This window comes from Sceloporus undulatus, chromosome 1 (assembly GCF_019175285.1).
Source record: "Sceloporus undulatus isolate JIND9_A2432 ecotype Alabama chromosome 1, SceUnd_v1.1, whole genome shotgun sequence".
In the NCBI taxonomy this organism is placed as follows: Eukaryota; Metazoa; Chordata; class Lepidosauria; order Squamata; family Phrynosomatidae; genus Sceloporus; species Sceloporus undulatus.
This window is the reverse complement of record NC_056522.1, coordinates 353,922,448-353,944,192: the sequence shown is the minus strand read 5'-3', so window position 1 is coordinate 353,944,192 and position 21,745 is coordinate 353,922,448. Positions and strand designations below refer to the sequence as shown.

Below are 21,745 nucleotides of genomic sequence, written 5' to 3'. Positions count from 1 at the left end.
TATGATCATTTAAGTTTTTACAAATATACTTGAATGCATTCTTATCTGTACTTGTGATCAAATTGCATTTCATGCCCAGGTAGTATATTTTATAAAGATAAAAGATATTTTTATATGAAATTATATTTTATCAATATTCTTTCAAGGTTTATGTGTGAACTGATTATCTTTCATATAATTTTTGTAGTGCTTTTAACCTGGATTGCTGGAGAACAGGGTTCAAATTTCTGCTCGACTGTGGAAACCCACTGGGTGACCTTGAGCAAGTCCCACTCTCTCAGCCTCAGAGAGAGACAAAGGCAAACCCTTTCTGAACAAATCTTGCTACGAAAACCCTGGGATAGATTCACATTAGGGTCACTGTAATTCAGAAATGACTTGAAGGCATGCAACAAATCCATCATATGCATGGTGAACAAAGAAGAACACTGATCACATATGTCTCACTGAAACAATGTCAGTAGCCAACCAACATTGTAGTGTCTCTTTAACTCTGCTGTAGGAAGCCTGCTTGAGCAAGAAATCCATCTCAGACCTTAAATTTTAATAAATCCCAGTAAATTGCAGAAGGATGACTAATGCTAGTACTTGGCTTATACCCCTTTCAGCACTGTGTGTGACTTTTAAGCTATTATGGCTATTACAAAGCATTTGTTAGTAGTGGACACTTGCCAGCTAAAGCGCACCCTGGCTTTCCACCTTCCAGGGAGCATCACTGCTGGAGTGAGGTCAGCCTCTCTGTTTTGAGATATCATCTGGACATGAATTTCCTCAGGAGGTTTCATTATTTCCTTCTGATGAAGGCATAATGTCTTGAGAGCAAGAGTAAAGGCAAGTAGATAAGCTGGTAGTTGTTCTTCCTAAGGGTTTTCATTAGCAAAAAAAAAATTAAAAAATGCTCCAGCTGTTTAGACCAGGGATCGGGAACCTTTGGCCTGCCAGATGTTTTGACACACATTCCTATCAAACTCATGCAGTATGGCCAATGGTAAAAGACTGTGTAGTCGTTAACAACCCAGAGGGCCAACAGTTCTTTATTCTTAGCTTAGACCTTTTCTCTGCTTTAACTCTTCATATATGCAATCAGCCTGTCTCACACAAATTGTTCAAGAATATTTCAGATATAAGCATTTACTCCTCTGCCCATCCCCTTCTTGAGTACAAAATGCATCTCAGTGGGTAAGTTTGGTCTTTGCAATGCAGAATATGATATGGTGAAAACATGTTAGCCTTTGCTGGTCCTTTGCCTTTTTCCATTATAATTGGTGACTATGGTCTCATCTGCACTGCAGAAATAATGCAATTTGATACCGCTTTAACTACCATGGCTCAATGCTATGAAATTCTGGCATTTGAGATATTTAGCCTTCTCTGTGAGAGAGTTCTGGTCCTAGAACAAACTATAAATCCCAGAATTCCATAACTGTGAGCCATGGCAGTAAAAGTGGTGACAAACTGTATTATTTCTGCAGTGCAGATATAGCCTCAGGGTATGCAAGCCAAGGAGAATATGGGACAGGAATTGCCATTCACCACAGCATTGCCTTCAAGGTTTTGAGTAAATGTAATCTGCACATGAGGCTGATCTACACAAGGCCATTGGTTTCCCCAAGCCTCTTGTGGTCATTTGTTATAATCAGGTTGACAGCAGAGATGATTTTGTTTCAGTTGATGTGTTAGCACAACACCTGTCATAAGAGGATTCCTAGATTGTGGGAAAACATTCTTGGTTATGAAAGTAATTGGATTCACATTTGGCCCTTGATTAATTTTTTTGCCAGGATTGTGAAAATGCTTCTCCCAGTAACCAGCCGCACTCGAATCAAGCGCAGTGGTATCAGCCCTCTGCATCTGGCAGCTGAAAACAATCGCGATGATGTCTTAGAAGAGCTTATTGAGGCTGGTTTTGATGTGAACGCCACTCTCTCAGAGGAACGTTCCCGTCTTTATGAAGACAGGCGCACCAGTGTCCTCTACTTTTCAGTCATTAACAACAATATCTATGCTACTGAGCTGCTTCTGGAGGCTGGGGCCAACCCCAACATTGACCTCATCAACCCACTGCTCATATCCATCCGCCACGGTTGCTTGAAGACAATGAAGCTGCTTCTTGACTACGGAGCCAACATTGATGCCTACATTGCCTCCCACCCTACTACTTTTCCTGCTACCATCATGTTTTCAATGAAGTACCTTTCTCTGTTGAAATTTCTGATGGATTTAGGCTGTGATGCCTACTCCTGTTTTAAGTGTCAGTATGGGTGTGGCCCACATCCTCCCATTGATACTAGAAGGGACAGGTATAATGACCAACAGGTGAATAAACAGCAAAACAGTGTACAGGTAAGCTGCCTCTTATCATCTCTAAGATATTTTTGTGAATGTATGGGATCTGCCAGTTCACACATTATGCTGGTCTGCATGACTGGCTGAAGCCTGGGATAAGCCAAATTACTCACACAGGTGAGAAATGTAGCGAGTCCAGTTATACAGTTCTCATTTTCGCAGACACTTCCCATCTTCTCTGCTTGCAGCATTCACAGGATTTCCTGCCAGTTCTGTTTGAGATCTGCCAATTCACATATTGTGCTGGTCTGCATGACTGGCTTCAACCTGGGATAAGAAGAATTACTCACATGAATGGCAAATGAATGGTCACATATCCAAAGTCATCTTAATCTCAAGCAGAAATCTAAAAAGAGAATAAAGCCCAGTAATGATTAAATGAGCCAGTGTGGTATGGTTTGAACATGGAACTACACGCACTCAGCCCTGAAAACCTTGTGATAGGACACTATGAGTTGGAAATGACAGCACACAAGAACAATAAGTGGGAGAACGTTATCAGTTGTAGATAACAACATAAAAGCTCTACCTTTAGTCTCTGGCTGTTCTAATTTAAAATATGTTAAATATCAGCTGTTGGAAATACCTTGATATAAAATTTTACAAAGCCGCTACCAGTCTGAGTGGCATATGTTATTCAGCTCAGAAAAAAAGAATAACAATTCAGAAAGTGTAGAGATAAGCTATGGTCACTGAAAATTTAGGAGCTATGGTCCCAAAAAGTAACTTTTCAAAAGACATAATAACATCTTGTCCAGCTGTAAGGCAGTTTTTTTTCAAATACAGTGGACCTTTGTTATACGCTGGGGTTTAGTTCCAAGATCCCCCGTGGATAACAAAATCCATGTATGCTCAAGTCCCATTAAATATAATGTAATAGCAAAATGGTATCCCTTATAAAAAATGGAAAATCAAGCTTTGCTATTTGAAATTTATACTTTTTTTGAACATTTTCAAACCGTGTATGCTTGAATCTGTGTATAAAAAAATCCGTATATAAGAAGGGTCAACTGTATGTGATTAGAGTCAACTTCCAGTATTTCATCTTGGATTTTTATTTTTAAAAAATCTGCATAGGTTTGGGACTCAGTGGGTGCTTAAAATCAGCATCTTTAAGTTCCTTTTAAGCCCCTTTTCATGCACATATAAACGAAGCCTGAAGTGCTGGAAGGAACTTTGTACAATGAAAGTTGCTGAAAGACTAATGAATAATAATCTATTTCTCCACACCACTGGGAAAGAGGAGAAACAGTTAATACAGTATTAACTTAGAAATGTGCATATTAAGTGGGATGTGCAGCAAAATGTTACAGCATACCTCTATGCACAGTTCCAGCCACTTCTCCAAAGCTTTTTTTCAGGATATGTCATTCTAGCTGCCCTATCTACACCACTAATTACTTTTTGTCCCTCAGTATTTCTAGGCAATTTGTCAATGTTCGATGCCCACTGAGTATGCTCATGCTTCATTGGGCTGTTCATGGAAGTCTTCCATCCCTTAGTTTTATGTTTCTAAAGAATTTTTGTACTTTCTTTTTGGGATTGGGATCCCTCTTGATGTTTCTCCCAAGCCTGCCGATATTCACATCTTATGCATGGAGGATGGTGCTTAGCTGCACTGGAAAAGAAACTCAAAAAGTGGGTTGCTAAAAAATTTAGAGTATACGTATATAACTTTGAGAGAGATTAGATTTGAATACCACTAGAGGGCATTTGAACTATTTCACCAAGAGAGAAACTCTTATTTACAGCTTGTTTCCCCATTCTTGTTCTTTCCTTACTTCATACAGCTGCAAAATACTCCTTTTTATTTTTTATTTTCAGAGCAGTATTAAAAATGGGAATGGAGGAGAGTGATAGTCTCAAAACATATTTTCCCATGATGTTGCTGGTGTTTTAAGAGCTGAGCAATGAACTATGCTAAAGAAGACTGTAATAAGACACTGTGTGAAATGTAGCCTTGCATTTTGTGTTTTACATATATGTAGGCAAATCAGTTTTTTTTTGTGTTAGCTAAATGCAGAATTCATTATGCAGCTAAATTAAGAGTAAATTATAAAGGATCTAGGCTATCCTTTTTGGAAACTGCTATGACATGACCAGACATATGTAAAACAGCAGGTTTTGACATCTGCAGACCAAAGGCCAAAAGCTGAAAGATCAGCACACATTGAAGTAATAGAATTCTAGACTGTATTTATTTTAATATATATGCTGCCTTTAACTTGTCAACAAGAGGGGTACTATAGATTTGTAAAATCTCTTCCATATATGTAGTAAACTAGCACATCAGGCAGTGGGCTGAATCAAAGGCCCAATACAGACAGGCCAAAATAAAACTGTTTCGGTCCACTTTGGAGGTATGCTCTTTAAATGATGCATGTGTCCTAAGAGTACGGAAGTTGCGCCGAATCTGCGCTCCAGTCCTCAGGACTGGATTGTGGCTTTGGCGTGGCTTCCAGACTTTTTGGAAGCATGCATTAATTAAACAACATACCTCCAAAGTGGCCCAAAGCAGCTTTATTTTGGTCTGTCTGTATGGGGCCAAAGCTTTCTCCCTGTTATGCTACTTTATTGCCTGTAGTGACAAGTTTTACAGAGGGGTCTATTCAGAACAGACTCTTTACACCTAGAACTTTCAATGGTATTGTGAAAAAAATTAGTGTACATTACCTCGCTCTGCATATTATACAGAGCTAATCTGACACTGCTTCTGTGTCTGGCTTGCATACATGTAAAGTCAATCTACTGAAGAAATGCAGTTTCCCAGCAGTCATTACCTTTCTTTAATTTCCTTACCAGCGTTTATCCAACATCATGGTGTGTGTAAAGTAGATGAGTAAATAATAATAGTTACAATTGCCATAACAGTAATGGCAGAAAGGGAGTCTCAAAAGAAGAAATGGACTATATAAATATGAATTCAGCTGCATAACATGCTTAATAAAAGAATATCCCCATTCAATTTCCCTGAAAACTGCTCCCCATCCAGTCACAAATGTATGCCCTCCAATATTTGCCAAATGAAAGTGTGTATAGCTCCCTCAAGTGGAATTGCCAGAAGACAGCATAAGAGTCTCAAGAAAAACATTTTGGAACTCAGATGTGAAATATCATTTTTTAACACCAGAGCAAGGGCAGCTGGTGGCAATCCATGGGCCAGTAAATGTGCTCTTGGTTTCACTCTCAAATGTAAAGGACCTATTCAAAGTGATGTACCTGTCCAAGGGATAGATTCAGCAACCTGAGGTATAACCACACAGTGCAGAATTAAAGCAGTTGGACACCACTTTAACTGCCATGACTCTATCCTATGGAGTTCTGGGATTTGTAGTTTGATGAGATATTCGCCCTGGTCTCTCAGAGAGCTCGGTGTCTCACAAAACTGCAAATTTCAGGATAACATTATGGCATTTAAAGTGGTGCCACACATTGCTTCAATTCTGGAGTGGGGCTACACCAACAAGTAGCTCATTTAAAGTTTGGACTGAAACTTGAAGCAAACTTCTTGTAAAATAAATAAATCATGTTTACATTTAGATAATTTACATTTACATATCCTAGCTACATATTTTTCAGCCTGACGTACAAAACTATTAGGTCACTAAAATTACAATTTTAAAGTTTTTTCATTCAAAGGAAATATTTGGGTTAGTTCCTCATCCAATGCCAGATATTTTTCAGAATACCTTGTGTGTTGGGGGGGGAGCAGGTCAAAAAATCAGCAAATAGTGGCAACAAGTATATATAGTAAGACAGTAAATTAAGAACTATGCTTTGTACACTTTTAATACATATTGTACATATGTGCAATATAATCTCTTATCTGCAATATGCATTGCATTACTATGCACTTTTCTTTTAAATGAGCAGTTTCCTCTTTTATCTGCCCGGTTAAGTGTTATTGCCTGCTGGTTTTATTAATTAATTTGTTTTTGTTGTTATTTTATTGTTTTCATTTTTTCTACATTGCTCAAAGAGCTTTACTATGGGAATGGTAGATAATATATTTATTTAATTGCTTTAGTTAAGTAATTAATATTAACTAATGTCTTATTCTTCTCCCCAGTTTTGTGAAATGGTTTCAGCACCGGAGATAAGTCGTTGGGCAGGACCGATTATTGATGTTCTTTTGGATTACGTGGGCAATGTGCAACTTTGTTCCCGGCTGAAGGAGCACATTGATAGTTATGAAGGGTGGTCTAACATTAAAACCAAAGCAGGTTGGTTAATATAGGGTGTGGTTCTATATAGGAATGTAATTGATTCATTGCAAATTGCTGTTTGCTGATAAGATGCTCCAGTCCACTGGCAGCAATTCCCTTGGCCCAGGCAGAATCTTCTTTATTCAAGAATGGGCCCTCCCAGTATGATAATACCAAAAGCAAATTATTAGAGTTACTACTGTACCATTTCATATAATGCATTATGATAGCAGTTGTGTGTGTGATAACATTAGGATTTTTGAAAGCAGGTGCAAAAAAAAAAAAAAGATGGGTAAGGTAGTTCCCTTCTTAGATCAATTTTCATTGGTGAAAGATTATGAAAGTTTGCCATAAAAAAAAAACACATGCTGAACCCATGGAAAAAATATTGTGCTCAACATTATACCTCTCATGGGAGGATAGGGAATGAGGCAATATGATGTTCTAGGCTACAACTGAGCTACAAAGGTTTTTAAAAATCATAAATTTCTTCAGCAGCAGCTTGAGCTTAACTCAGGCTCTTTGCTCTCACAGTGATCTAAACACTGTTCTAAAATGCTATCCCTTTGATAACCAAGGGATGGTTATAAACAGTAATTAGCAAAATCATGTTCTATATTGATGTATTTATCACTGAAAACTACCTTCCTCTCTCTTTGGAAATTTGAACCTTCCTTTCTATTGGGAGAGGGATGCGGTGGCTTAGTACAGTGGTGCCTCGGGTTACGAAAGTAATTCGTTCCGCGGCTGCTTTCGTAACCCGAAAAGCCTTCGTAAGCCGAATTGCCATAGGCGCTAATGGGGAAAAGCCGCGATTCCGTGCGAAAAAGCCAAAAAAAGCACCAAAAGTTTTTTCGTAACCCGAAAAAACATTCGTAACCCGGAACAATAATTCCCTATGGGATTTTTTCGTATCCCGAAAATTTCGTAACCTGGGTATTTCGTATCCCGAGGTACCACTGTAGTTAAAATGCCAGTTCTTATGATTGCAAGATCAGGGGAAGGAGGATAACCCCATTCTACTGTCAGGTTTACAGAGGATGATTACACATTTGGCTTATTATCATAATATGCAGGCACTTTAGGAAAATCAAGAATTAAACTCAATTTTGTGCCTTCAAGTTGTTTCTGACTTTTGGTGACCCTAAGGTGACCCATTCCCAGGTTTTTCCTGGCACAATTTGATCAGAGGGAATTTGCCTGTATCTTGCTCTGGGGCTAAGAGAGAGTGACTTGCCAAAGGTCATTCAGTGGGTTTCCATGCCAAGTGGGGATTTGAACCCTCGTCTCCAGAGTCATAATCCAGTGCTCAAACCATTATAACCTAAAATGCAATATATGTGAGGTTCAGGCATCTTCCTTCAAGAAAATATCAATATAAGAGCTAAAACCCAAATGTCCAGAGGCCAGCTGAGTGAACACTATGCAGCTGATGTTGTGCCTTTCAGTCTGGGAGTGCCGGAAATTACTTAGGACTACCCATGCCTTGGCCTAGTGTTTTGTTGGCATTGTAGCTGTTGCTGAGCCAGAGGAGATTTAGATCTGGTATAATTTTGCTCCATCCTCAGTCCACCCCTTTCTTGGCTCTTATGCTGACAGATCCTAGGGGAGATCTATTGGCAGATCTCTCTAGCAGCGGCTCTCTGATCACCTGGCATAAAGGTACTTCTGGACAAAGGGGATTTCTGATAGCAGAGGATGCTTGTTTCTAATCCTTATTCTTGCATCTTGTACATCTTTGAATTGGGAATCCAGTGTATACCAGGAACCTCTGTTAACCATAACTTCATGTTACAACCAAAGTAGAACATTGTGTTTATTAGTATTCATGGTTTAAAGTTGGCTTCCATATTCTAGCTGATTTGAAAACCATTTACCATAGCTCTGCTGTAATGGGACAAAATGGTTAACTATGGTCCAAAGGCTAGCACATTGCAGAAATAATCCAGTTTGAGACTGATTTATCTGCCCTGGGCCAGGGCTAGAAAACCCTGGGAATTGTAGTTTATTGTAGCACCAGAGCTCTCTAACAGAGAAGGCTAAATGTCTGACAAAACTACACTTCCCAGAATCCCCTAGCACTGAGCCAGGGCAGTTAACATGGTCTCAAACTGGATTATTTCTGTAGTAAGTTTTGGACCAAAGGTTTAGGCTTCTTGCTCACTCATGCAAAATGAGAAGTGAAGCAGCAATGAACAAGTGTTTGGAGGTCATTCATATTTTAACCTGCAAAAATTAAAAATTAAACCAAGAATCTGATGATCCAAACTAGATGCTAGTGTTAATACTGCCTTTTGAATTGTCTTTGTAATGATTTTTTTTCTATTTCTCTATTTTTAATGTTGTCCCTGTGGCCACCTTGGAATTTTTAAAATTGTTTGATGGTATAGGAATTTTAAAATGAGCTGTACTTCTATGTTTTTTTTAAAAAAATATTGTATAGAAATTAGAACCTGGAAATTGGAAATTTGGAACCTTCAAGCCAAGAAATGGTTGAAAAACAAATGTATACTTATTCACTTACCAACCTGAGGTTATTTTCTCATTTCCAGAGCCACCAAGGCCACTTGTTCACCTCTGCCGCATCAAAGTTCGAAGTCTGATTGGGAAGAACCGTATTTCTCTTATTGACTCTTTGCCTCTACCAGGAAGATTAATTCGCTATTTGCAACATGATTATAGGCACTGACCTTGGATGAGCCTGTCAGTCAATCATTTCATGGAGTGACAGCCATATTTATGACAGAGCACACAATCAAATGATGGGGTCAGACTGATATAACAGAAGAAAGATTTTGCTTTGCCATGTAAGAAGTTTAAAAAAAAAAAAGATGTCAGCATGGAAGGAGATGATCTAGCAATGTTAAATGTATGGATAACTGGAGATGATCCAGCAATGTTAAATGTATGGGTAACTGGTGAGAAATATCAGGTTAAAGGATACTAGGAGCAAGTGGCAAAAGAGCTTGTATGCTATCTTTTAGAGAAATTCACCTTGAATTGCTGAGCACATCAGTACTATGATGGTATGCAAGGAGGAGAGAGTGAAAGAGCACATGGGACAAGTTCACAAAGGCAATCACGATTATCTCATAATACACTCTCACATAGATAAATGTAGTATATGAGCCCAATTATAAGGCACACAACAACATCAGAATGGTTAAATGGGCAAAGATTATTGCAGCACGGTTTTCTAGAGTGATACAGCTTTCTAGCTGTTTTTTCATTCACATTTTTCTTCTAATTTAGCTGGCTTTTTCTATTAAAGTTGATATTTTCAGTGATAAATATCGAGGGCCTTCAGCAATTTTTGTTGTTGTTGCACATAACTCATATTTTAAAGAGTTGGTATTGTAAAGAATATTTGGCCTGCGTTCCATTATTTCATCTTAACACAAAGCCCACTGAGCTAATGGTTGTGCATTTTCAGATTAGCAGAAAGGTGGATGCCAAAAGAGTTATTGTCCAAGTTGCATAAAATGGTTGTACAGCTGTTTGCACAACCATTTACCAAATATTCAATCCAATGCAACTGCACTAGAAGGGATTTTCATTCTGCTAGTGATAAATTGGATTTTTGCCCATGGCATCCTCAAAAAAAAAAAAAAAAAAAAAAAGGTAAGAACAGAATGATTCTTAAAGATTTAACCATAGGGGATGTGTATATCATGTTAAATAGTCATAAGAATCATACAGGATTATAATTTAGTTTGTTATAGCACAGCAACCTTCAATTCTGATATCACTGAAGCCAATAATGTTTAATCCTATTATAGCAATAATGATTAGGGTCCTACATGGCTTCAGAAAGACTTCAGAAGAAACATATAGAACTTATGTTGCTGTAAAACATTATGATTTTCATAACTGTCAGGAGATAATAGGCTAGCTTCTGATCTAGTAGTTTATTTTAATTTGATTGTGGATTTGGAATCCTGATATATAGCTGTATGATATCTAAACAAAGGCTGAAACAGAGTAGTCTTCACATCCTATACTTTATATGACCTAAATAGAGGCTAAATAGCAATAAAAATTACTCCAGAATGAAACTGTAGTTTGCTTGGGATACATTTAAATGAGCTAATAAAGTGATCCCTTACAATGTCGCTGAAAGCAAATTCATTTTCAGAGGGGGCTGTGATTATAATTGGTTGGCATTCTGTTCATGTTGAACACTTCCATATGATCTTTTTATGTCTTCTTTATCCTCTTTATAATATATATTGGCTAAATAGATCCCTGATGTATATAAAAAATTCCATATATAGATTATATCTAGAATCTTGAGCTTTGATAAGATTTTGTTTCTTTTTGAAAAGTGACAATAATAATCCTGGTGACTCTAAAGCCCAGCTACCTAAATAGAATCAAGCAGACTATATCTTCTAACATTGCAATGCAGGGCTGTGGCATAATAAACACTGTAGGATACAGAACACAGCAGTTTTTGCTATTGAGTAAAAGAAAATATCCCCAACAATCTTACCAAAGTTGCAAGTTTACATTAAGCTTAAAAGTTTTTTTTAAAATATTTGAATTGTGAATGGAACAATGATATTGTTTTTGAATCTAAAGTCCAGTGTGCATGAAGGAGTTGAAGAGTCAGTTGGCTCAGGATTTTAAAAGGGAAAAAGTCACTTTTCTGTTATCCAATACTGTATATTGAAGGATAAGCATCACAGAAAAGGCTTTCCTAATTTTTCTTCCATCCCACATGAAGAACACTCACATGACCATAAACCATGAACAACGGCAATTAAGTGATTACTCTGCAGAAAAAAGTTAACACAAACCTCAGGAGATTATGTACATAAAGAGAAGAAGAAATGGTCCATTGAAAAGTTCCCTGGGTAACTGTGCTTTCACTTGATGTTGCCATCCTTTTTATACAGTTGGTTTACATTTATTTGCACATAGTACATGCTACCTCTCACTCATTTTTTTTCCACCTACGTAGCAGTTGAGCTATATGTAGAGAAATATTTTCATGCATAGGTCAGCAAAATCTGGTTTGCAGGAGACTAATGTATTAGAAAAATTAAAACTCCTTGAGCACTGGATTAATACACACAAAACTGTCTTTTTGGGGGGGGGGGTGACAGGCCCTATAGTTAGTATATGGCCTTCGATTGCTCCAGTGATTTTCTAATAAACTTGAGTTTTAACTAATTATTTCACCAGTTATAACAAATTTGTATAAATTATCTTTTTATAAAAAGTCAATGCATCTGTATAAAAATGATTGTAAATTTGAAAGATGGAACAGTTAGGACTTTATAACAAGTCTAACAGTCCCAGTATATAGAATGCAGGCATATATTAATGGATGATGGTGATAGAAAATTCCTTAGCAGCATATATCAGATATTCAAGGAATATTCTATGACTTTTTCCACACTGTTGCCTGATTGATGTATTATTTCTATAGACACGTGTGCAATCTGTTTTATGTAATAAGGCACTTTTGAACTTTGGTTTTGTTACAGCTTTTTAAAACTGTGGTATTTGATCACAGGAAATGATGTGTGTGTGCAGTATTTATAAAAGTGTTATATTTTTAGGTTTTATTGTTTGCATTAAATTTGAGTAAAATTGTTATGTGACTGTTTTTTAAAAAATACAATAATATACAATAATATAATAAAACAAGAAATGTACCTGTTTACTGAGGCACATTTGCAACAGGAACCCAAATGTTGTAAATCACAATAATCACTGCAAAGAGAGCTGCATTTTTAGATGTTCTTGGCTGCCATTTTTCTCACACCATAAACATGTCCCATTGTGCCCATATCTGAAATTTGATGTGCATTAGATGTATGTCTAGAGCTCAGGCACAAGTTTTCCCATTCAGTTCAGTAGAAGGGTAACTTTCCCTCCTATAAAACAATGTAGATGTTGTTGCTTCCCCCACTAAAGTGAATTGAGAAGTTGAGAGCAAGGTGAGTTCATATCTGCATTGGAGTCCCTGTGCTCACACACGACTGGTAGGTATCAAGTATCACATTATTAGAAAAAATGTGGTAACTTTAGCAAAACTGCAAGTAAAAGTCAGAGCCACAGTGCAAATGTATAGATTAGAAACATGTTCTGGAATTTGTCCCCCAGCCCCTATAAAACCAACAGTCCAACACACACACATCTACCACATGACATCATATAAAGTTGTCTAAAGTCAGTATAATGTGGCAGGGAGATACGGTTTTCTGCACACTCTTGAACAGCTTTACAAATAAATTCATAGAAGTTACAAATGTACATTTATACTACTAGCCTGCACACGTGGGTGTACATTAGCCATTTGTGGCATATTTTAGACCAAAGCAAAGATAGCTACCATTTTTTAAAATTGCAAACCTTTTTCTGTCTTGTCCCTTAGAATCAGTTCTGACTCACCACAGGAGTCAGTTTACAAGCCTAAGATAATACAAAGAATTTTTAAAAGGTGCGCAAAAAGAATATAAAATATAATAAACTGCTAGGTTGCTATTGGTTATTTTGTTGTTGTTTTTTGGAGGCACATGATTTGATACCCATGCAGTCCCTGAAGCATGAAGCCATGAATAAACCTATGGAATAGAGAACAAACTGCAAACAGAACATCTCATGACAAAATATCTGCCTACAGCCAGAATGCCGCTGTTTGATTTTTTACATTCATGGGAGCCTAATGAAGCTCTACATTCCTTCATATATTTTATTAACTGTGAATATTACTAATTTTTTGCCACAGTCAATGTCTTCTTGAAGATAAGAATGAACTAAGAAAAGTATGAATACTCTCAAATATAATTCCTGGAAAGAGGCAAGGTAACATCACATAAAACAACCCTGGTTTATTCACAGCAAGACTTTAATATGGCCATCATTTCACATTTCAGTAGGAAAAGATTTCAGTGTGGGGAGGCAAAATTCCTAAGGTTTAAATGGATAGCTTGCTATGTATTCGAGATTGAATTGAACAAAAGCAGTAAGATTTACAAGCATTTGTTGGAGTTACTTAGGTGGGATACAGACAGCCCCTTTGGGACAGCCTGCACCCGCCCCTTTCCCCAACGGATCAGGGCCTCAGCTGCCACAGCGGCAGCCCCGAGGCCCTGATACGCCACTTTTCCAGGCCGCGGGGAAGTGGCAAAAGGCCACTTCCCCACAGCTTGGAAAGGGGTGCCCTTGGGGCTTCAAGCCCCAAGGACACCCCGACAGTGGCGGGGAAAGGGAGAAAGGGGCCGCTTGGCCTCTTTCTCTTTGTATCACTGGTGCGGCCATTTAAAGGCCACACCAGCGATACATGCGGCCTCACGAAATGGAGCTCCTTCTGGCACTGCTGAAAGGGTGCCAGAAGCGCCCTTCATCGGCGCCAAGACGTCACATCCGCACCGCTCCATTTGGAGGCGGTGTGGCTGTGACGTCGAAATGGTGGCGCCCATGTAGAAAGGGCGCCTCCATTACAACGCAGCGGCAATGTACTAGGGTTGCGGGGCATCTGGAAAGGACGCCCTGAGGCAGCCCTAGTATGTGTGCAGGCCAGCGCTTTGCGCAAGTCTATACAACACCTTAGTTTTCATCAATATTAGACCATATATTATGGTAAGCAGAAGTAAAGGTGACAGATGCTGTAGAATAATCCCAGATAAAAAAATTGGATAGGTGTCTGCATAAAATGTAAGAGGTCATTTCCTAAAGAGTGTCCATGCTATTTCTCTTTACCTCATTCTATATTAAAACAACCCAGAAGTGGACTGTGAAGAATAGAAAAACAAAATGCCCCCCTCCCCACAAGCCTTCTAGTCCTTGTTTAGCATCAAGACCAAGAAAAACTAGATTGGATTCTGAAACTATCTGGTTAGTATTCTATTTTGTGGCCAGCCAGGTGTCTCTGGAAAGCTTTCAAGCAAGAAAAGACAACAGTTCTCCTGCTGCCACTTCTCCTCATTAACTGATATTCAGTGGTACAGTATACTGCTCCTGAACAAGGAGGTTCCATATGGCCTCCTTTTCAAAAGTCCATTTATATATAGATTCCTCATTTAGGAGGCACACATATCACATTTGCCTCATGTATTTCAATATTCTCAGGACAGTCTACTTTGGATAAAATTTGGTTTACATCACTTAACACATCATGGTAATCAAATACATAAATATATTTAATTTATTTGACTAATATCTTAATGGTATTTGCAAATACTGATTTTTCTTCTAAATGCCAGCCCTCTCAGCCACTGCATCAGTATTTGCACTGTATGCAGCACTTCATAACAGTATGTGCCTTGTCACCTATGGAACATTACATAAATAGTTCTTGCCACTTCCCTGTCTCCCCAAATGTTAATTATATAAAGCAGCTTTATTGATCACCTGCAACAATAATCACAGCTCTCTGATTGACAGCACCTTAAGTTAAGGCCTCGGCTAGCAAGGATCTTTCTCACACTTTTATCTGAACCTAAGGTTTCATTTATACAAAATATGTGAAATACATTTAATATGGATGTAAAAGACCTTTAGTATAGGCCCCATTAACAGCAATAAACATGAGTTTGCAAAAGCATATAGTACTAGTCCGGGGGTGAGGTGGGGTGAACACAGTATTTAAGCTGGCCAGGTGGAAATATGTAACAAATAAATGCTGTTACGATTGCCTAGTGTATTTCAGTGCATCTCTGATCTGGGGGACTGGCAATTATTTTCTTCCAATGTGCTAGGCTGTTTTGTTGTATGCCTACTAACTATAAGCTTCCAATTTATGATGTCCTTAAGGTGAACCCATCATGAGATTTTTTTAGGGCTGAGAGTGTGTGACTTACCCAAGGTCACCTAACTGGTTCCATATTTCTGACCACTGGCCACAATTGGAAATATTATTATTATTATTATTATTATTATTATTATTATTATTATTACTCTAGGAATCCAAGCAGATTACAACAGTAAAGCAAAATACAGTTAAAAGAGAATACATTAAAAATTCCAAGATTCCCATCCCTCCCCTTGGAAACTCTTATTAGACTGGTAGCCAATGTCTCATTGACCACTATGAATAGCACTGCATTGTTGTTATTATTATGTGCCTTCAAGTCATTTCTGACTTATGACTACTCTAAGGCAACTCTAACATGGGGTTTTCATGGCAAGATTTGTTCAGTGTTTTGCCATTGTCTTCTCCTGAGGCTGAGAACTTACTGAGTTTCATGGCCAAGTGGGAATTGGACCTCATTCTCCAGAGTCATAGTCCAACACTCAAAACACTAAACCATGCTGTCTTAGATTTCATTTTTCTTGCTTCTAAATATTAAGCAGTTCACAGAATGGGAAATGACTAAAGCCAATCTTGTTAAAGGGACGTGTTCTTAGGGGTCAGACTACCTACTCACAGAAGAAAAAGCTATTGCTGCATTTACACCAAAATTGTAAAACAGTTCCCATCTCTTCCTTTGCTGACAGGAATGCACTTTCCCACTTGAAAGCATTCATACAGGGGAGACAAAAAGAAAATAACTTTTAAACTTTATTTTTGTTTGTTTGCTTGAACACTCCAAGTATTTACATGGCAGAAAGAACTGAGTTCTTGTTTACAGAAGTATGGTTCTGCACCCTTTCTACAACTGTGCAAGCAAAGCCTCCCACTGAAGAACTTCATATTCATCATGACTTCTTATTAATAGATGCTTGGCCAGCTTAGGCACACAGGTTTTACTCCTTTGTTGTCCACTGGGATTTTGTTTCAGGACCACCTGTGGATATCAAAATCCATGGATGCTCAAGTCCCATTAAGTACAACGGTGTAGTAAAACGGTGCTCTTTATATTTAGCATTTAGCATCATAGCGTTGGAAGAGACCACAAGGGCCATCCAGTCCAACCCCCTATAAAATGGCAAAATCAAGGGTTGCTTTTTTGGAATGTATATTTTTTTTTAATTGTTTTAAGCCATGGATGGTTGAATCTGTGAATAAGGAATCCATGGATACAGAGGACCAACTGTATATTAGATTATTGGGGAGTTGGTGGTGTGCCTTCAAGTTATTTCTGAATTATGGCAACCCTATCATGGGGTTTTCTTGGCAAGATTTGTTCAGAGGCAGTTTGCCTTTGCCTTCCTCTGAGGCTGAGTGTGTGTGACTTGTCCAGGCTAACTGGATTCCTATGGCTGAGCAGGGATTCAAACCCTTGGTTTCCAGAGTCATAGTTCAAACGACTACATCATACTGGCTCTCATTTTTGTTATTATTTTTGTTATTATTACATTTTAATACCAGTGCTGGGCTCCCTTCAAACCCTACCCTTCCACCTCAGTGTTATCCTCACAGCAGCAATGTGAGATTGGTGAGATGAGGGAAGATGACTGACACATGACATTCTTGGCTTAGTGGTAAAATGGGAGACCCTCCTGAGAATGTGGGTTCTTGTGAATGTAATTTCCCTCCATTTTTCTGGACCCTCAAGCAAGGAAACCCCAACTCTGGGAGAGAAAGACTACCCAGCCAACTATTCTTTCAAGCCCCAAACTAAAGAAAGTCGCCCTTCCTTCCTTCCTTCCTTCCTTCCTTCCTTCCATCTCTCTTGCAAACAAGGCCTCTTAAAAGTAACGCAGCCAACAGTCCAACTAGAGACATTGTTGTGCACCTTCCAGTCATTTCTGACTTATGGCGATCCTAAGGCAAACCTATCATGGGGGGTTTTCTTCAGAAGAGATTTGCCATTGCCTTCTTCAGAGGTCAAGAGATTGTGACTTGATCAAGGTCACCCAGTGTTTTTCCGTGCCTTCAAGTCATTTCCAATTTAAGGTGACTCTAAGAAGAACCTGTTATGGGGTTTGGCAAGTTTCTTCGAGGGGTTTGTCATTGCCACCCTCTAAGCTGAGAGAATGTGACTTGCCCAAGATCATCCAGTGTTGTTGTTGTGTGCCTTCCAGTCATTTCCGACTTATGGCAACCCTAAGGCAAATCTATCACAGGGGGTTTCTTCCGAGGAGGTTTGTCATTGCCTTCCTCAGAGACTGAGGGATTGTGACTTGCTCAAGGCCACCCAGTGTTGTTGTGTGCCTTCAAATCGTTTCCAACTTAAGGTGACTCTAAGGAGAACCTGTCATGGGGTTTGGCAAGTTTCTTTGGGGGAGGGGTTGCCATTGCCACCCTCTGAGGCTGAGAGAGTGCAACTTGCCCAAGGTCACCCAGTGGGTTTCCATGGCCACTTTAGGATTCAAACCCTGGTCTCTAGAGTCCTGGTCCAACACTCAAACCACTACGCCACAATGGCTCCTTTAGAGACTAGAGATGACGCTATCACCAATGGTGGGAACCTCACTAGGTCTAAATGTACCCAAAAACACTGAAGAGGGAGGGAGGAGGTGCGGCTGGCTTGGTGGGGATGGGTTTCCACACCACTGGCCGGTGCACTTTTTGCCCCGTCCCACCACCACTACCACCGCCTTCCATTTTGCTGCTAAAGGCCTCTCCCTCCATCGGGGAAGCCACGTTCTTCCTCCACAGACCCAAGCTTGGGAAGGGGGCTGCTGGGGCTGAGTGGAGGGTGGTGGTGGCTGCCAGGGATGGAGGATAGATGCCAACTTGTGGTCTGTGGTATTGAAATGGACAGTAGCTCCAGGCGCTCAGCACCTTCATGGCCTCTGTGGCTGGCCCTCCAGGGGGACTCTCAGTCACCTCAGTCCCTCCATTGGGGTCTTTTTGCATTTTCTTTCCCTCATAAAATGACAGGTCTTTGGAAGAGGAGGAAGAGGAAGAAAAGGCCAGGCTGCTTAAGCCCAGAGGGCCTGGAGGTGGCCTAGGCTCTTCCCAAAAGGAGGCCGGGAGCTGTCTTTTCCTCATGGGCACTTGGTCAGGCCTAGTAGTCACCTCAGAAGCACCATGTTGGTGCTCAGCCTCGGCCTCTGAAGCTTTGTTGACTTGGTCACTGTGGCCTAGAACTGAGGAGAGGATGAGGCTTCCACCTTGGCTGACTGAGGCCTCGGGTAAGTCAGTGGTGACAGCACTGAGGCCTCCTCGTCCTTTTCCCTCAGGCGTCTTTCGTTCCCTAACAGGCGGCGATGGCTGTTGTTGTTGCTGGGGATGATGGTGGTGGTGGTGGTGGTGATGGTGGCATCGAGGCAGGCGAGAATATTTCTGGGAGAAGCGCTTGAGCTGCTTCTGGAGGTATTTCCTGTGGTCAACAGAGCGGCGGCAAGGGGCCGACTTGTCCAAGGCAGCCTTGATGTCGCTGGAGGCCAAGTTGACGAAGTTGAGGAGGGTTTTCACCTCACTGTCCGCTGAGGTCATGTCTTCCTCACTCAAGGAGTCATCACGAGTGGGAAAAAGAAGAAGGGCTTGTCCATGGAGGCTCTATTCTCTTTATCACAGTCCTCTGTGGGAGACAAACACAGACACACAACAGCTATGAGCCTTGATACAAATCCCACATCCTGGTTACTTATTTTATTGCCATCCTCTGGGGCTGAGAGAGTGTGACTTGCCCAAGGTTTCCATAGTGGAACCAGGATTCAAACCCTGTCCTCCCAGTGTCCTAGTCCAATGCTCAGAGTGAACAGACATCCTCTTTCTCCAGGATATGCCCTTCATTTCAACCTTCTGTCTAGGAGGAATTGCAAAATATCCTCCATTTTGAGCATGACTAAGAAATATGGATATACATTTATATGAATGTTTTTAGTTTTTGCTTTGTCATGTCCCACATTTTTCTTGCGTGCCCTACATTCTGAGGTGCATTGTCCTCCTTTGTGTCTAGAACATCTGGTCACCCTGCCAACACTCAGACCACAGTATCACACTGGCAAACCCCCTCTGATAAAACTTGCCAAGAAAATCCCATGATAGGTTCCCCTTAGGCTTACCATAAGTTGGAAATGACTTGAAGGCACACAGCAACAAAGTTATTTATTCATTTCATTTCTTTTCTTTTCTTATGCCGCCTTTCCCCCAGTAAGGAACACAAGGCGCTTCACAAATAAAACCATTTTTAAAACTTTACAATTAAAAATTTAAAAGAGAGTTAAAATCAGCTAGCCCACTCTTGAAGTGAGGGGGTGAGGAAAGAGACAGGTAGACTTACTTATTATGATTTCTTAAACTGATGCACAGTTATTTCATTCAGAAGAGGCTTAGATGCAGAATGTGATGGAAATGTTTAGATGCTATTTTTCTCTATAAATTTTGGAGAGGCATTTGGGAATATCAGCAAAAATATTTTGCAGTTGTTTGTCTTTTACAAGCTAATGTTGCTTTCTCCCCACCCAGAGTGGTACCAAAGAAGTCAGAAAACATAGGCAGATGACACCTGGAATCCCTGTAAAAGTTTCCATTTGAAGTATGGCAATTGCAAGGTGTGGAAGCATCTGCTGCAAGGGATATAAAATGTATATGCATGCATTTGAATATATGCATTTGTCTCCCATAATGAGTGGGATAGCTGGCCACATGGTATTTATTTATTTATTAGGTGTACACAATGTGGAGCTGCATCATTTTTATATTACCGCTTAACATCTTGGGTTTACGCTGCAGATCTGAACCTGCTAATAACCTGCTGCATGAAACAAAACTTAAAAGACAATGTAAATTTGGTATTAAAAATTAATTTAACCCTACATTATTAACATCTATCTACATGTGCACACAGATAGAACTATACAGGTTAAAAGGGCTCCTCCTCACATTTTGTCCAGTTATCCAAAAACATGACACAGACTTCTCATATCTGTTTTGTTCATATGATGCATAACACTGTGTATGTTTGTACTTGCATACATACAGATCCTTAAAACCATTGACACAGGTTTCGTGTAATTCCCCACAAAACCCCTGTAGCTCTTTTTACAGCATAATCTTGTACAAGTCTGCGTAGAAGTAAGTCCTGTAACAGACCTCTGTGCAACTTTAGTGTTACTTTTATACACTGAATTCATTGTACTGTGTTGTGATCTTAAATGCCTGAATACATATCTCACAATTACATCTCTCTCTCTCTCTTTCTCATACACACACTCATACGCATGCACACACATGTATAGAATTATACTCTGCACAAAGGAAAGCCAGTAGAAGTATGACAGTACATTTAGACAAGCAAGTATTTGGCCCAAACCATTCACTGATCTAATATAGGATATGTTTTTCATGTTCTTGTTTAATTCCTGTGGGGTTCAGGTCCACTGTGAAGATTCTGCTGTACAATAAACACACTTCAAACTATTCAGCAAACAGCTAGGCAGTGCACATCACACCATGCATACATTCATAACCTGATCCACCTCTCAATATATTACCCCCACTCCCAGTCTAACAAACATCATTTACTAGTTATGACCCCCACTAGTTAATCTTGTTAGACAGGTAGCATTTAGCCTTTGAGTTGAAATCTATGCATCACTTTCATGGCACTCCCAAGTTAAACAAATATACCCCCTCCCAACTAGATTGTCTCTTAAATATTGAGTGTTACTGTAATTCTTTGGTAGAGAAGAAGAAGCTCACCAGCTAATCTTGTTACATAGGTTAGACACTACCAACCTTTAGAGAAGCAGCCGGACCCTGTGAGTGTTTTGCAGCACTTGAGTAAGCTGAATGAATATCAAGTCCTTCTAGTTAGGAGGCTTTCTCAGGCCAATCAGAAGCCACTTTGCCAAATACAAAGCATCCCGATCAGGCATTAGGCTCCCCGTTCTCACATTCTTTGCCATCACAAATTGTCACCATGGGGACAGCCACAGAAAGACAGCTAATAAATACGATCATTTTCCTGTGATTCTTACCATTCTCCCTGTTTTCAGCCCCCTCCCCACTTTTTTTTCTAAAACACAATCAAACATGATATGCTGAGGATGAGTAAAGAAAGTTTGCTGAGGCCCTTTTCTCTAAACTACTCCAAAGCTGTCTGAAGGCTGGCAGTAAGCATGCTTGAGTAACACTGGACAATGCTAGTTTGGAAAACCTGGCTAGCCTACTTTTTAAACTGTTCTTGATCAGGGCTTTTCCCCCTCTTTAAAGGGAGGGTGATGTCAGAAAAAGGTAGGAAAGGAACAAATCTCTAAAGAGATGTGCAGATATCCATGGAAAAGGAGCTTGAGCGCTCAAGAATCTTGTCTTTATGTTTGCCCCCTCAATTGAGCCACACAAAAGCTGAATTACCCATTCAAACCATTTGGACAAAAGGATGGAGTTGGATAGTACTCTTGCA

General features: G+C 39.7%; 2 protein-coding genes across 3 annotated transcripts in view; one reads left to right on the top strand and one right to left on the bottom strand.

The window, feature by feature from the left end:
* Nucleotides 1-12,153, top strand: part of ASB2 (ankyrin repeat and SOCS box containing 2) — a 50,400-nt gene extending 38,247 nt beyond the window's left edge. For both annotated transcript variants that reach the window (XM_042440440.1, XM_042440450.1), the window contains 3 exons: nucleotides 1,782-2,343; nucleotides 6,416-6,569; nucleotides 9,104-12,153. In XM_042440440.1, coding sequence (XP_042296374.1) covers nucleotides 1,782-2,343; nucleotides 6,416-6,569; nucleotides 9,104-9,240 — 853 coding nt within the window. In that variant the 3' untranslated portion in view covers nucleotides 9,241-12,153. The remainder of the gene's footprint in view (nucleotides 1-1,781; nucleotides 2,344-6,415; nucleotides 6,570-9,103) is intronic.
* A 5,608-nt stretch (nucleotides 12,154-17,761) lies between these two features.
* FAM181A (family with sequence similarity 181 member A) lies at nucleotides 17,762-18,892 on the bottom strand. Its single transcript, XM_042445877.1, has one exon. It carries the CDS (start codon nucleotides 18,829-18,831, stop codon nucleotides 17,869-17,871), a length of 963 nt encoding a protein of 320 aa, XP_042301811.1. The 5' UTR covers nucleotides 18,832-18,892; the 3' UTR covers nucleotides 17,762-17,868.
* Between the last annotated feature and the right edge of the window lie 2,853 nt (nucleotides 18,893-21,745).